The sequence below is a fragment of the Barbus barbus genome (assembly GCF_936440315.1).
Source record: "Barbus barbus genome assembly, chromosome: 10".
NCBI lineage: Eukaryota > Metazoa > Chordata > Actinopteri > Cypriniformes > Cyprinidae > Barbus > Barbus barbus.
This window is the reverse complement of record NC_136738.1, coordinates 9,155,289-9,172,816: the sequence shown is the minus strand read 5'-3', so window position 1 is coordinate 9,172,816 and position 17,528 is coordinate 9,155,289. Positions and strand designations below refer to the sequence as shown.

At 37.1% G+C, this 17,528-nt stretch overlaps 1 protein-coding gene across 2 annotated transcripts in view; it reads right to left on the bottom strand.

Annotated features, from left to right (window-relative positions):
• Positions 1-10,844, bottom strand: part of LOC306875903 (integrin alpha-6-like) — a 28,980-nt gene extending 18,136 nt beyond the window's left edge. The window contains exon 1 of one of the 2 annotated variants that reach the window (XM_079426700.1): positions 10,569-10,844. In XM_079426700.1, the coding sequence (XP_079282826.1) occupies positions 10,569-10,750 (182 nt within the window). In that variant the 5' untranslated portion in view covers positions 10,751-10,844. The remainder of the gene's footprint in view (positions 1-10,568) is intronic. The other variant, XM_079426699.1, reaches the window with a different exon arrangement.
• Between the last annotated feature and the right edge of the window lie 6,684 nt (positions 10,845-17,528).

The following is a 17,528-nucleotide window of genomic DNA, read 5'->3' as shown; positions in this document are numbered from 1 at the left end:
GAATGTGCAAAAAAAGTTGTACAGGGTATTTAAATAGCAGCAATATGAGGTAGAAAAAAATTATGAATAGCTTATGGATATGGTGAGGCCGCTACTGTCTCTTCCTAAAGTCCATGATCATCTCTTTAGTTTTGCTCACATTCAGAGAGAGACAGTTGTCCTGGCACCATGATGTGAGTCTCTCTACCTCATCCAAGTATGCGGTCTCATCATTGTTGGAGATGAGGCCCAGAACCACAGTATCATCAGAGAATTTGATGATAGATGTGGAGCTGTGAGAGGACACGCAGTCATGCGTGTAGAGAGAGTAGAGCAGGGGACTCAGGATACAGCCCTGTGGGGCTCCTATGTTCAGAGTGATGGAGTTTGAAGTGAACTGGCCAACTTTCACCACTTGAGGTCTGCCGGTGAGGAAGTCTTGAATCCAGTCACAGAGTGAGGAGTTTAGGCCGAGGTCTGTGAGTTTAGAAGCTAGCTTGATGGGGACTATAGTGTTGAAAGCTGAGCTATAGTCAATGAATAGCAGCCTTACATAATTCCCATTGTTGCTGTCCATGTGTGAGGGAAGAGTGGAGGATGTGAGAGATGGCATCATCAGTAGATCTATTTGGGCGATAGGCAAACTGAAGAGGGTCTAAAGTATCAGGGATGGAGGAGCAAATGTGGCTCTTTACAAGTCTCTCAAAAACCTTCATGACTATAGATGTGAGGGCAACTGGGCGATAGTCATTCAGGCAAGAGGGTTTATTGTTCTTTGGCACAGGGATAATGACAGATTTTTTAAATGAGGTGGGAACTACGGAGGTAGAAAGGGACTCATTAAAGATGGAAGTAAATAAACCAGCGAGCTGATCAGCGCAGGACCTCAGAACACGGCCGGTTATCCCATCAGGTCCGGCTGCTTTCCTGATGTTCACTATCTTTAGCGCAATCCGAACCTCATCCTCCGACACGGTGATTAAAGGATTATTGCTCCTCAGCCTGCTGCTTCCTGACGCGCTGGATGGCAGAGTCGCGCCGCCGCCGTTGCAATCGAAGCGGCCGTAGAAGATGTTTAACTCGTCGGCCAGCAACGGATCTGCTCTCACCTCAGCGGAGGATTTGTTTCCGAAGGCACAGATGGTCCTCAGTCCCTGCCACATCCGCCGAGAGTCATTGAGCTGGAAATGAGACTCAATTCTCTCTCTGTATCTGTGTTTGGCGGCTCTTACTGCGTGTCGGAGAGCATAGCACGATGCTTTGTACTCGCTCATATTCCCAGTCAGAAGAGCCTCATTGTAAGCGGCAGTGCGTGTGTTAACCGCAGCACGGATAGTTCTGTCCACCCACGATTTCTGATTGGAGAATGTCCTTATAGTTATTGTTTCTGTAGCTTGCTCGGTTAGCGTGTTTACAAAGCTTAATGCTACATCCCTGAACTCGCTGACGTCAGATGAACTCACCCGGAACATGTCCCAGTCGACGTCATCAAGAGCCGACTGTAGCATAGCCTCTGAGTGGGAGGACCAGCGTGTCACTACTCTCTGCACCGGGGGATCCTGAATGAGCCTTTGTTTATTGAGACTTGTATTAATAGATTCCTTGGGTCATGCTGAGAGTAGTGATATCAGTGTTGCCATAGTCAGCCAAACGTCCTCTCTGCTCTTTTAATTTTCTTTAAAAACCTACTTTTTCGAACTCCTCCTAGACCTCTGGTCCAATTTTCACCAAAATCGAATCATATCATCATATCATGGATTTCGTGTTGATAGACAAAACGGTTTTCACATACCACAACAACGAATTTGAGGCATGATGCCAAAATGACATTTGAGGCCGTATCTCTGCAATGCTTTGTCATATTGACACCAAACTTTGTGTGTGCCATTGTCACCTCACACAGAACACACCACATCGATTTGATAATGGTGCCACCTGTTGGTCAAAAGTTAAAAGTCAATCAATCCTATTACTTCTAGTTTTAAATGATTTTTCACTCATTTGGACTGCAATAATCTTAAAATGGCTTCAATTACTCATTTCTGCAGTTGTTCTACCTACCTACCAGCTATATTTATTATTATTATTATTATTATTATTATTTGTGTCAAAAGGAATAAAACTTTTTATGTGTTTTACTGCCACTAGTGTTCATTTCAACTGGAAACTGCAGTGATTTGTATGTACAGGTACATTTTTGGGAGTTTTGTAAAAACAAATTAGGTAGAGGCACATTTTCCATTGAGGCTATGTTGCATAAATGAACATAAAATATTGAATAAATGGTAACACTTTATTTCGATAGTCCACTTTAGACATTCTACTAACAGTAAGTAACTTTGCAACTACATGTCAACTAGCAGTCATTAGAGTATTAGTAGACTATCTGTTTAATAACTTCAAACACTTTATTTTGATGGGTTCACAACATACAATATACTAACTATCAGAAACTTTGCAAGTATACGTCAACTTCTTCTACTAACCCTAAACCTACCCTAACAGTCTACTCTGAGAGTTAGTAGACATGTAGTTGCAATTTAATGAGAATTAGTTGACATGTAGTTGACATGTAGTTACAAAGTTACTTATAGTTAGTAGCATGTCTAAAGTGGACTATCGAAATAAAGTGTAACCGAATAAATAAATTAGTTCATTAGCTTAGGCTAATAGAGCTTACTTGTAAGCCATACTACGATAAGTAATGTTTGGAATGCTCCAGGACCACAGCACCCCTCAATCATGGTTGGGAAATTCAACACATATCTGATGGACAACACTAGGAATGACATGCCAGCGCTGGAGTTTTAGTTCTCAACACTATGCTCTCTCGATGGGAAACAGGCCAGCCATTATGGTGTTGAGAGGTTTCATCAGCATTTCATCTGTTCACCCAGTGCCCCTTAATCTACTTTCCATGGTGAGTCTATTCAGATCAACATGCAGGCCGGCTGTGGGAACACAGGAGACCACCAGTGGCTTATATACTGGGACACTCGACCATACCGACAAATTAAATGTTTAATTGTAATCACAGGATAATAGGCATTATTGTCACTCATATTTTTCTATTATGAATGTCCAAAACCACCGATGAGAATTAAAATTAAAAACTTGACATGAAAACTTAACATCGTTTAAAATTTACCACAATAGAACTGTGGTTTTATCCACCATCGGTGTTGGGAGTAACGCATTACAAATTACGCGAGTTACATAATCAGATTTCTTTTTCAAGTAACTAGTACAGTAACAAATTACTTTTTAATTTACAAGAAAACATCTTACCTTTTCAAATAAAAGTAACCCTTGTCCCCTCTAAGATAAACATTTGATTTTACATTTCCGTCATCCTGTGGCTTCTTCAATTCAGTTTTGGTGTTAAAAGGCTTTTTACATTTGCCAAAAAGTAACATGAAAGTAACGTAACACATTACTTTCTAACTAAGTAACATGATTAGTTACTTTTTAGGGAGTGCAATATTTTAATGCAGTACTTTTAAAAGTAACTTTCCCCAACACTGCCCACCATCACGTAAAAAAGAAATGACTGAAAAAAAATGGCACAAATGGCACACTTAATGTGGACTTGAGTGTTGTGGCCTTCATTCATGTGCATCCATGAAGTTGATGCAGGTTGTCCTATACACTATTTTAACTTTAACATGCATGTTTGTCAATTATGGTTTTACAGGAGTAAAAAAACAATAAATAACTGTAGTTATTCTGGAAATTTATTTTCGGAAACTGCAGTAACCATGGTAAAAGGTTCTTTCTTTGGATTTTGTAGGCTCGTTCCTTTGTTGTGTTTATGCATGGCTGAGGGAGTTAATGATGTCAGCATGCTATTGTTTTGCAATTGTCATTATCTGTGGTATCTGTCTCTTAGTCTTCAAAATCACAGAGAGGGAAGAGGAGACTGGCCTTGGGTGATTATTGGACTGAACGACTAATGACTGAGACAAATCATTAAAGATGAATGTGGAGAATGTGGCCAGTCAACCTGACACTCCCTGTTTCCAACCAACATAAGGAAGCACAAAAGATCTCATTAGAGAAATGATGGGAGAACAGAGAACATTTAACTTAAAAAGCCACAGAATGTTGCCCTGTCTTATTTTCAGGCATGAAAGGCAATTCATTGTTCTGAGAAAAATTTGAGTTTGATTAGTCTAAGCATGTCATTGCTGACAGTAAGAGGGTTTATTTAATGAGGGTCACCAAGTTTATAGTCTGATTGAGAGACATTCCATAACAAACAATGACTTTTCGATGGCTTTCTTTGAATGTCCAAAATGCATATCTATGATTTTCTTTACTCCATCATATAAACAGGTTTATTTGTATAGAAAACATAAATACTAATTCCAAATCTGCATTTTAAATTCATGCAGTTGTTAAACTAGGCAATAATATAATTTACAATACATAAGCATTCTTCTTTCTTCATATTTTATTTTACTTTATTCTTTTTTAAAGTTCTTTATTGTTTTATTTTATTTTCAGAAGATGTAATTTGACTTAACTTCTGTCTTTGTGTTTGAGTTAACATACAAACTGCTGCAGTTATAATTAACAGGAGTAAACCGACAGTGGCCAGTGTGCGTTTTATTCTTTATACCCACAGCTGGTTGCAGCTGGCTGCAATCTGTCGCTTACACACTGTACAGTGTACAGATGGAGAGTGTACAGATGGATATATATAATATACACCACAGTAATATTATATATTATAAAATGGACATTCTTCCCTATATATATATATATATATATATATATATATATATATATATATATATACAGTCAAAACTACATTCATTCAGACACCTTCAACATCGTAATAAATGGTAATAAGATATGTCAAGAACTCAAGAGTTAAACTGTGTCAGAACAAATTCATCTTGATAATGTCAGATAACTTTGATAGAATGTAATGAATTCGGTTGAATAGCTGTCAGCTGTTAAATTTAAGTACACAATTAGATACCAATTTAGGTCAACCAATTACCAAGCAATGCTTAATTTTGTTCAGTCTGTGGAATAAAAGGTTCACATTAGCAATTAAAGAAAAAACACTTAAGCAAAACATGGTCAGGTCAAAGTGTCTGAATAATTTTGATCAGTTTTACTGGTAGTTCTCTTTATGAAGACTTTTTGGGTATAATATTTCACAGTTTACTTATCACACAGTTTGCTATCCTCACTTACATAAATTAACTATACTGTTCTGCACCTAGTAAAAAAAATATCAAAAATTATATCTGGTGTCTGAATAATTTTTGGTTTATATCACAGATCTCATTTGTTTTTTAACTTCATGGATGCATATACAAAAGATTATGCATAACAAATGAGTCAGTTTTGACATCAGTGTAAAAACAGATTGAAATGACTCAACTGAAAAAATTTAAATCAAATCATTTTTTAGAACCGTGTCATGGATATACTGCTGTAGAATCTCTACCAGCTGTCACATTTCTACAGTCTCACTGTAAATATATTCATCCCGCCCACCCTTATCCAGTGATTCAGCTAATACCTGTTTCAGATCGCTGCATCATCAATGAAGGGGAGAAATGCCCAGACTCAGCTGTTTCTGCTCATCACTTTAGTCATGCAGACCTTTCCATCTTTCCATTAGAAAATATACCACAGCCATAACCTTTCACTAATTCTCAAAGTGTTACACAGTCCAAAAGCATCCGTGCCAAAGCTGCAGCAGCTGCTGTGTGTCCCAAACACTGCTCATAGAGAATTCATAATCACAAGCTGCGCAACTGTTTTACAAATTTGTCTTTTTCAAAATGATCCAGCAGTGCAATCGCTGCAGTTGTCTGAGATGATCTACACTGATAAAGCTTGATTGTGCCAGGCTTCTTGTATTTAGTTTTGTGCTGTAATGTTGGGTTGTGATGGGTGTGGTTAGTTAAATTGGACTGTCTTGTGAGATGTTACGTGTGTGTGTTTTATTATGTTGAGTTTTGTTGGGGTGTTTGCGTTCATATTTGGGGTTTGATGTATTTGTTTCAGGTAGGGATGGGTCATTATTGTAATGTTAAAGGATGCCAAGCTTGACGATCCAAATGTGGGCTGTATTGGTAAACGTGGTCAGACAGGCAGGGTCCAGTATCAGCAAGCAGTAATATCCAGGCAAAGACAAAAGAGTAATCCGTAAACAGGCATGGGTCAGGACAGGCAGCAAAACGATCATAAAAACCAGGTAAACAGTCCAAGATTTAAAAAAAAAACAAACCTTAAAGGCAATGCAGGCAAGGCAAGGGAAGGTCCTCCTGATTGGAAACAGGTGTGGGTAATCAGGTCCGGAATGAGTGGCAAAGGTATGGGATGGGGTGTCCACTAGAGGAGCTCATGGGCACTCCAGTTGGAGATCATGACAACTATAGTCAATTAATTGGCTAGGCAACAACTAACTAGGGCTGTGCAGCAAATCGAAAAAACAAACAAACAATGAAATCAGTGCAATTACAACATCACAAAGGCTGTGATTTCATTAAATAATTATATGCACTGGGTGTTTCAGAGTGAAGTACTGTGTTCTTTCATTGTACAGACCTACAAACAATTACAGCACACCTGGATTTTTTTTTAATCGCATTTAAGTCACAATCACAATTTTAATCGCAATTAGATTTTTTCCTTAATCGTGCAGCCCTTAATTGAATAGTGAAATCATTTGTCTACAATACATTATATACTATATATAACCTAGAACCAAATTTGTTTTCCAAAGAATTAAAACATTTATCCTTTGCTTTAGTCTGCCAGTAGGAAACCTCAGTTTACATCACTGAGTTACATGTGTTAGTACTTGCACATTACTCTTTTGTTGATTTTGATGGCTTCCATTGTCCTCAAGTTGCTTTGGATAAAAGCGTCTGCTAAATTACTAAATATAAATGTAAATGTTTTAATTGTAATAATTTAGTGTGATTTTTATATGCAGTCGACACCATGGTACGGTCCACAGAGATATGATCTCATGATCATCAAGTCCATCTGGGATTACATGAAGACGCAGAAAAATGATGGAGACAGATAAAACATTTCTCAAATGGTAACATCTCTCAAGACACTTGGAGAAATTTACCTTAAAATCGTTTCATATATATATATATATATATATATATATATATATATATATGCTATTTTTGAATGCATGATATTTAATGCAATATCATGACTGTGATATCTTGTCTGATTCACACCTATCTTGCACATGTTTGTCGTTGATGAGACACTTGCAGCTCTGATGTGTGATCTAAGTGGAGAAATCTTCTCGTGTTTTGTAAATCAAAATTCAAACATGTTTAAAGGTTCAGTCTACATTTGGTTTTCCTAATTTTATATGTTCAGTACATTTCCCCATCTTGCATAGATGCACTTGTCTTTCATCGAGAGTCTAATTAGCATCCCGTCATTTTAAGCTACATACTGTATGTGTTTGAATTATGAAAAAATCTGCTATTTTAAGGTCATAGCCTTGTTGAACCCTCTTCAGTTTTAGCTCAAAATTTTCATTTTGTTGCAACCACAAATAAAAAGCTGTTACTGTTGCAAAAATAAAAATCACTAAAATCTCTTGGGCTACAAATCTACACACACCTGAGGAGACCAACACATTCACACAACCAGGAGCCATCATTCTCACAAAAAGAAAAGAAAGAAAAGGGGCCTCTAGTGATCTATCTCTCAAGTTACATGAGCACAGATGGCCTGGTGTACATATTCCCTGATTCTCCTGTTCCAGTGTAAACAAATGCCAACCTGTTCATCCACTGCTCTGGATACTCACAGCATCAGAGATGTTTTTTTTTTCATTAGTTCTGTTTTAGAAATTGGCTTCCTTTAAATAAATTATTAGAATAGATGAGCACTGGTTGTTTTCACACCACAGGAAGCTGTATGAATGACAGGAAGGAAGACCTTTTGTGTGGCACTAAAGAGAATACTAAAAGCATCTTCTCGTACTTAAACAAGTGCTTTAACAAGTTTACTTGTAGTCTGCATTTTTTTCTTCACACATCCAGTCATCGTGTCAAAATCATTTTGCTATTAAATAAGTGTAACTTTTAAGGCAGATCTCAATGTGAAAACTGCTTCAGCACTGACTAAGGGAAATGCAGTCATGCAGCACAAATGGGCTTTCAACACCCAGAGCCCACTGCGCTCGTACCACCAGAGTTGAGCTCTGTTCACACACTTATGAGAATGCTTTACAGAATGAGGCACAGCTCAAATTGTTGTATATTGCAAAAAAAGTTGTCATAATAATAGTGGGATTTTCGTAACTGAAGCAATGAGACTGTCTGAAACATATCTCCTCATTTCCTTTCCTCGTTAGACTCCTCTATGTACCTAACCTTATACCCACAGAACTGATCCTCTTTCGGGGTAAACAGAGAAAATATCAGCAAACTGCTGAAGAGTCCCAAGCATCCGATGTGTTGATCAAAACATTAAACTACAAAAGCCAAAAGAAAACTCTCAGCTCAGGTCAAAAGTAACCCACAATTTATTCATCTACAACCATTTAGGTGAAATATTAGGTCTCCACATTTAAGAAGAGATGCACATGTGTGAATACACAAACAGAAATGCAAAACATTGCTACAGCTGACTACTTCTTACAGTCTAACGACACTCTCAGTCTCACATGGGTATTCATGTGTAGTGATTTGAGAAGAACAGTGTATGAAGTGTATCAGATACTGCTTTCACCCTGTAAACGACCTGTGTGAACCATTGAGCTGGTAGCAGCAGCCTGGCAAACACCCAAAGACTGAGCCCCAGCAGATACTGATTTACATTATTATTCACACAATCAACTAAATCCACATGAGACGGGAAATAAATATGAAAAGGCCTAGACATACACATCAATAGGAAGGCAAACAGACAGAAAGACAAGCCTGGTCACAGGTGCTAGACATTTTCATGGCACCATAGATGCTGTAAACAGGTGTCTTTCACCACACACAGAAGAAAACTCACACTTGTTCATTTCACACAACTGTTTAAACACACTCACAAATGAACAAACAGACACATACAGAAATGCCTGAGTGACCCCCCTCACACTCTGACTCTAAGTAAATCATTCAGCCTTTTCGTTAATTGCAAATCTCAAATCTTTTCAGCCGTGCAGAGAAATGGCCTCTGCAAGTAGCATGTGACTTCTTCCATCTTAAGTTTTATAATGTATTACTGGACTTGGTCACAGTTAAGGAGGTTGTTATTTGATGTTGAATGGATCAAAGTAAACAACTATTTTACAAGGTGGCCATTTTGTATGAATTTGTACAATGTGATTTGTACAGAAATACACAAAAATAAATAAATAAATAAATAAGAATGAAAGTTCACTCAAAAACCATCAGTGGGGCGTAAGCAAAAAAATAAAAAAAATAAAAGAGAGATTGTTATGAAATTCATATGAAATAGCCACTAAGTTGCCATAAAAGATCTTCAAACTGAGTGTTGACTTGTCTTTACATTTCAAACTTATCCAAAAAGGAGCCCTGAGTTATTCTTTTAGTGCCCCAACAAGACAGATGTTTTACAGCCTTATAGCATCGAAACCTTAACTGAACCAGAAGGAGAAGAGATCTGAGAGAAAGGTTTAAAGAACTGAGCTGAAATGACCAACCTGACTATTAAAAACCAAACAAAAGTTAAAAGACAAGCTTGTATATGCATAATAAATCACTATTATAAACGACTTCTGGCAGATACATTATTAAAAATAATGATTCTTTAGTGGCATCAATGATTCCATGAGGAACCTTACATCCGTTGAATCTTTCCATTCCACAAAAGGTTCTTTAGAGTGGAAAAATGTTCTTCAAATTACTAAAATGTCTTCATACTAAGGAAAAAACTGGTTCTTTTACGAACTGATCACGGAAACGTTCTTTGAGGAACCTAAAATGGTTCTTCTATGGCACCACTGGATGTGGTTTACACAAAAAAGCACCAACTACAATTTTCAAAATAGGTGTTTGTAACTTTTTACTACTTTTTAAATCTGCAAATAACCATATAATCAACTCAAAAGCCATATTCAGCCAAAAAAATGTATAATGTAGATTCGTTGCTTAATTTAAAATGCTGGAAACAACCATGAAGAACATTTACTTTTAAGATCAGACTTTGTGATATTACTCTTTGAATTCTTTCAGTGTGAAAAGCCATTGTCCACTGGTGACTTGTCGCATCACGTTGGGTATTGTTAAGTTGTCTGTAAGTAGCAGCATGCCTTCCCCCACATGCCGCAGCAGAGCTGGACGATTGATGCACAAATCACCATTCCGACATACAACCACTAACATTTCACCATTCAGAAAGAGTTTATTTCTTTACGAACTATTAGACTATTAAACGCATCGTGTCTTGGTCCTATAGAGGAGACAGAAGTAACACAACTGTTTTAAAATGAACGGGGCACAGGTGCAGGATGAACGGAAGATGAAGGGGGTCTGGAGCGCCTAAAAGCGCGCATCTGATCAGGCTCCAGATCAGTCAATGATCTCGATTAACAGAAACGATATACAAAATCGGATTCTACTCACATTCTTTTATCATAAGGCTGGAGCTGCCGGTGCAAGGCGAGAGAGAATCCAAAGAGGCTGCCTGGTTGACCATTCTTCCTAAGGACGTTTTGCGCGTCCAGGTTAAATGCACTTGTAAAAGTCCATAAGAGCAACGAGAAAATGCACAGGTTCAGAGAGAGCCCCTCCTCAAAGAGCCCCATTGCCTGTAATTAATGTAGTTGTATGAATATAGCCCTTGTTTTGAGGTAGTTCCCGCTGCACTGAGACCACAGAAGCTGTAATCCGCACTGCACTGCGCTCAATAAGAGAGAGAGAGAGAGAGAGAGAGAGAGACCCGTCGCCCCTCCTCTCTAGCTCCTGTCCCCTCAGCGCTATACGTCACTATTGAGAGATGTATGAGTCTCACCCGGTCTCACCCCATCCACACACGGCTGTGATTTATGAACACTGTGTCCTCAAGGTGCTTGAATTTATTGTCAATATAATATTCTTAAGAGAAATGTGTGCACTTACACATACTGGGTATTCATGATCTCGAAAACTTAACCTAATTACATCTTAAGATAATTGAATTACAAAATTACATTATGAAATTAAAAATATAGTAATGCATGCATAACATTTAGAAAATGTGTATAATATGGTCTCTGGAATACCTGAGGCCAGTTGCATAAGCCTCTATGTTAAGAAGACAGTGTCTTAAAAACTAGTCTGACCAACTAACAGTTATTAAGGCAAGGGGTTCAACTTATACTAATATATGTTTTTATATAATCAAATTAAAATATATGGCCTGTCTTTAAAAAAATAGATGATTAACTTGTAGGACTAGTCTAAACCTTATATGCAGCCGTCTCCTATAGATCTTGAGTGACCCTTTTCCAATTTCCACTTGTGGCCTTGCAGACTTGCATTGGTCACTTGTGTGTGAAGAAGTTCTCTAGGTTGTAGGGTGTCCCATTTGTCATTTTAGTTTTTAGAAGGGTGCTATTGTGCCCTCAATGTGCAGTTCACTCAAACCCAAACTGAAGCAGCATCTCTAATTGATAGTCAAAGCGGCATTACATCACTAAAGCTTAAAGTTGGAGGAAGATCGAAAAGGCTTAGGGTGCCATTTGGGATGGGGCCTATTTGCCATTAAGCCACTTGGAAGAGGATTACAAGGCCTAAAGCTACCATTTGGGAGAGGGCCAGTTTACTATATTGGCATACAGCAAAATCATCAGTATCGTTCTAGTTTTTCATGACTTAAAGGGGTCATCGGATGCAAAATTCACTTTGCAAGTTATTTGAACATAAATGTATGTTGGAAGTGTGGAACATCCATCCTATAATGATAAAAATCCACGCAGTGTTTTTTTTTTTATCGCTATTTTAAAATCCACTTTCTCAAATCAGGCTGTTCTGAGAGCCCTGTCAGAATGACGTAGTTCTGTACAGGCCCCTCCCACAATAGTTGATTGACAAGGTCGTCTTACCTTAGACCCGCCCTGAGTGAGCTGTCATCCGTCCGCCATTGTGTCGACTCCGGTGCAGGGGAAGACAAGATGTCTCCTATTAAGCAATTGAGGCTTTCTGTTGTTGGATGTAATAATGAATATTGCAGTCATCAGTTACTCCCAACATCTGAGCTGCTGAAGATGCAGAGGATTAACATTACTTTCACTTTGAATATAGTGAATGCGCTGATCCCCGAACTGCCTAAATGCATCTATGTTCATCTACAGAAGAAGTGGGTATAAGGGTTTTTTATGAATCTTTGCAAATCGCCTTTCCTAATAATGTGCTAGTTAGCCAGTTTCGCAGCTGAAGTTTAAAGTCTGCTCATCACTCCACAGAAGAGAGGGGCGGGGTCAGCAGTCATGAGCATTTAAAGCAACATGGACTAAAAAACGGCTTGCTGAAAAGCTGATTTTGACAGGGAAAATAAGTTTTTTTCACACTACCATTGAGAAATTTTAACCAAAGTATGTTATAGAATATTAATTATATATAATTACATATCAACTTGTGGAAAATGGGCATCCGATGACCCCTTTAAATCTGTAAAATCTGCACTTCTGAATGCTACAAAGTTTAAGATTTTGATTGGTCTTTAAACAAAATAAAAGAAGATTATAATTTACTTATGAAATAATAAAAAACTTCAACAAAAAGATTTGTAGGTAGGCCTTACTGTGCATAGGCTACGTTACACAACCATCTTTCTTTAATCTGTTAAGTAAAATCTGTTTAAGTCATCTAATGGAAATAAAGTTGCTGGAGAAAAAGGAGTACTCTCTGACAGCGATGCAACAACCTTAAAACGTAATCAATTAAAACCAATGAATCTGTTTACTACGCGACTGCATGGTGTGCATGCATCGATAGGCTAATGAGAGCATTCTCGGTTTGTTGCTTTGAGTTGTTCACTGAAGCAGGCTGTTAGTGTACCACATCTGAATGATGTTTAAATTTAAGGAAACAGTGGTCACTGATATGACTGAAATCTAAGATGCGCTAGAGTCAGGCCAAGAGAAGCATTGATCCCATGCTGTTCATATGGACAGTCAGTGGATGAAGTGTGATCCTGATAAACCAGCACACAGCTGATGGTCAAGAGCTGTGACATTAGTGACATACACTGGACAGTTCAAAAATACATGTTTGTTTTCTTAAAGGAACGCAAAATGCAACTTTAATTATATATTCACTTGCAATAAAATATTGGAGAAATAATTAACATATTATAATTAACCTAATACTTAAAAAATGTGCATATACACAACAGGTACATTTTTTTTAAAAGTAATTGATATTTTTATTGAGCAGGGATACATTAAAATGACAGTAAAGATTTTTAAATAAAATATTATTTTTCAAATAAATGCGTTTTTATTAACTTTGTGTTCTTTAAATGATCCTGAAAAACTAATATACATGATTCTCACAAAAAAAATTAAGCACCACAACTGTTTTCAACATTGATAATAATCAGAAATGTTTCTTGAACAGCAAATCAGCATATTAGAATGATTTCTGATTTGAAGACTGGAGTAATGATGCTGAAAATTCAGCTTTGATCACAGCAATAAATTACATTTTAACATATTCACATAGAAAGTTGTTTTAAATTGTAATAATATTTCACAATATTACTGTTTTTATGGTATTGAGGCAGACCATTACGGATGCAGTATGTAAATGCCATTTAAACCCCCAAGTTTGCTTTATATCTGTAAACATATTGGCAGGGAGTACATACTGACTTAATTATTGTTTCAGTGTATTTGCTTGTCCACCACTAAAATCCCATTAGTCTGTGATGCTGCACTTAGCCCGTGCAGATTAGAATATTTTTCTTTGGAAAAACTCTTCCTGGAAATGAAACAACATGAGATCACGCACTCTCTCTCTCTCTCTCTCTCTCTCTCTCTCACACACACACACACACACACACACACACTGTATGCAGTCATCAGTTCTCATCTGGGCTGGTGCATAAAGTGCATCATCATCATCATTTTACCACAAAGAGTATTAGCGTAAATGGTCTCTTTCCGAAAATTAATAACCGTCATCCATGGCAGAAAAACAATGGTTTCACCTCTGCTGATCAATATGTTAGGATCCTCCTGCGGTTAAGACATGAGGTTTGCTGGATGATGGAAGAGTTGAAGTGTTGCCTGTGTGATCCTCTTTGCATTCACCCTTTTGCTAAAATATAGCAAAAAAAAAAAAAAACTCTCTGAGGCGCAGAAATATCGATTGTAAATATCAGAACCATTTATTAGCCATTTGTAAAATAATTATCAAAGCCGAAACTGACAGTACAGAAAGGGTGTGAATTATGATCTATTCTTTTAAGGGTGGAAGGATTTTGTATCCTTCCTGTTCTCAGATCGTGACATTTTTGTGCCTTGGCACAACCTTAAAGTGGAAAAACAATTTGCTGCCAGCCCGTATCTGTCTGAAACACACTGCTTAAAGGAATGCCAAATGATCTAATGCATCATGAATCTCACAGCAGAAAAAGAGAAGGTCATGCAGATGAAAGTCATAGCAGAGTCATCTAAGTCTTGAGCGGCAGGGCAACTCATCAGCCCACACTCTGGTCTGAGAGCTCAGGAAGCAGGAAGAATGTGAATGACACTGTTGTGTGAGCACTGCTGATTCACTGCATGGCCACTTACAGTCTCTCAACATGACAAAAGACTGGAGACCACCAGTGTGACCTATGCAGAGAATTTGACCCTGCCTGTAGATGTGACACGATCATCAATGCATTGTGCATTATGAACTTGGTACAGCAAGCACGGTGCATTCACAACAGATCACAGAGAAACAGCTCTATACAAGAAATATTCAGTCATGAACTGATTGATAATCAGAAGGTTTGTTTTCTATATATCTTTCTTGATAGCATCAAATAATGCTTGATGCACAAGAACTGTTGGTACATGTGAACACAAAATGTCCATAATCATTAATTAAGTCTTTCAAAAGAGGATTAGACATTATTTATGGTGATCTACATTAACTAAACCTTAAACTTTAACATGGAGATAATTATTAAAGACACACAATAGTTGGTTTGTTAACCAATGCTGTGTGAGACCATTGGGGACAAAGGTATAAATCTTGTGTGATTTTTAAAATTGAAATTTGAAGTTTAATGTCAAACAGTTTAACTATAAACACCCTAGTAAGAAAGTAATATATTTAAAATACAGTTATTTCATACTGATTATAGTACATATTTTATATCACATACTGACATCACTCACACACTTACTGATATAACAATTATAATTAAACTTCATTTGGTGTACTACTTGTGCACAATGCACATTTCTTAATATTAAGCCTAAAATGTGAGCCTAATGTCACTGTTGATGAGGATTGTATGATCTTTAAATAATATCAGTCTTCAAATGTAAGATATTTAAAGTGTACCTGTAGTATACTTGCAGTAGTTCCACTTTAGTAATCAAATACAGTATACTTCAGCATATCTTTAATTGGACTTCAGCACTACTTCTGCAAAATTAAAGTGCATTAAGTACAAAATTGGTTGTTCCAAAACCAATAACAGATTTAACAGACTTAACCCCCGGTTACACAGACAAGGACTTAATGTCTTAAGACTAGTCCCAGACTAAAATGTAATTCTGAGCTGTTTCAACTGAAATTAACTTGCACTGACTGATCTTAAAACCATATCAGTGCCTTTGTTTTGTCTCAAGATGCACACCAGTAAGGTTTTTTTTCTAAGGCATGTTAATAAAAAATACTTAAATGTCCTAATTGAACTATGGCCTAATCCTGGCTTAGTCTGGGCCCTGTCTGTGAAACCGGGCCTTTATGTATATCTGTTTAGTATACTAAAAGTACAATTGTAGGGTAGTTTTATTATACATAAATATGTAAATGTATTTGGTATAGGCAGGTATAGATATCTATCTCAGTACAAACTGATGAACGGTACATCAGTGTGTACATCAGTCACTGCTGTCTTTAAAACCCCCCACAAATACACCTGTCATCTAGCAGGTGTCAGCTGTTGACAGTTAAACACTCACTTTGGGGGTTTCTGAGCCAAAACTCTCAGAATCAGCACAGTGTCTGTGAGATGCGTGTATATAGAAATAACACACTGTCACACTGAGGAACAGCTGAAGTAATCAAATGCCAATAGTGCCAATAGATTTAATAATGTTTCTGTAATGCCAATCCATCAGAAAAAACTAACATATTCCTCTTTTAATGCTTTTAGATGTTATGGGTTACATGGCTAAAGAGCTTTTAGAGCACTCTCTTGCGCTTTCCCTCATTCACTTAGACTAGTCTTTTATGGTAATAAGAAATGAGGATGAGGAAATTAGGGTTTCATCTCCATAAGGATCATGCGGTATGCGGTCACCATACAGATTAATTTCATCATTGTGATGCACACAGTCTTGAGTCATTTCCATATGTATCAGATCAGGGTGAGGAAACAGAGAATCCTCTGACAGAATAACAAAAGCTGTCACCAGACACCTCCACTCCGGTTTAACTTCAGTAAAGACACTCTTTAACACTGTCATGGTGCTTACCTGCTGGTTTTAAAAGTGTATGTAAAACTATAGGTGCTCGTGGGCACACCAGAAAAGCTCCTCCTGGTAATAGATTGATAAATTCACACAAACCAGGCCAGTTTACTGTCTGATATTTAGAAACTCTTGGTATTAGTAACTATCGCTGATTAAAAGAAGTGTTAATTCTTCATTGTGTCATTTAGGTTTACTAAAAACTATTGCACATTTTCTGTTTTCAAATATTTCAATATTAAACAGAATAAATATTTTGTAAAATAAATAAATAAAAAAGAAGTTAAAAATGAAATTCTTCTGTAAATCTAATCTAAAAAATTTAATTTAATTTCAGTATTTTTCTACATCTCATCTATGGTTAAATATATCATAAACCAGTCACACTGCTCTCTATCTTGTTATGCATATCAATTTCATCCAATGAAAACCCTATATCAGTTGCTCGTTAATCTGCTTTATGTCATGTCTGAATTGTGCTGACAGTTTATTTTGGGAAATATTTGAGGACGTGCTACTATCTGACTGTGAGGAGACAAAAGGAAAGTCAGCAACAGCATCATTCAACACCCGCATTCTTCTTCTATGGATCATGCAGGCTATATTTTCACTGTATCTGTGTGCTCACCACTTAACCAGTCCAACCGAACAAATAAAGATTTATTAACATCACTAAAAACACTTGAATTATGACAATTTGTTTTTGTCCATACAATGAAAGTCACTGGGGTCCAAACCATGTCTGTTGTGTTCCACAGAATAAAGAAAGTCATACAGGTTTGGAGCAACATGAAGGTGAGCAAATAATGACAGACTTTTATATTTGATATTATTATAACTTTAAAGTGATCTTTTGACTCTCAACACAAGTGTTTCTCAGTTAATCAAACGAACTACATTAATTTAC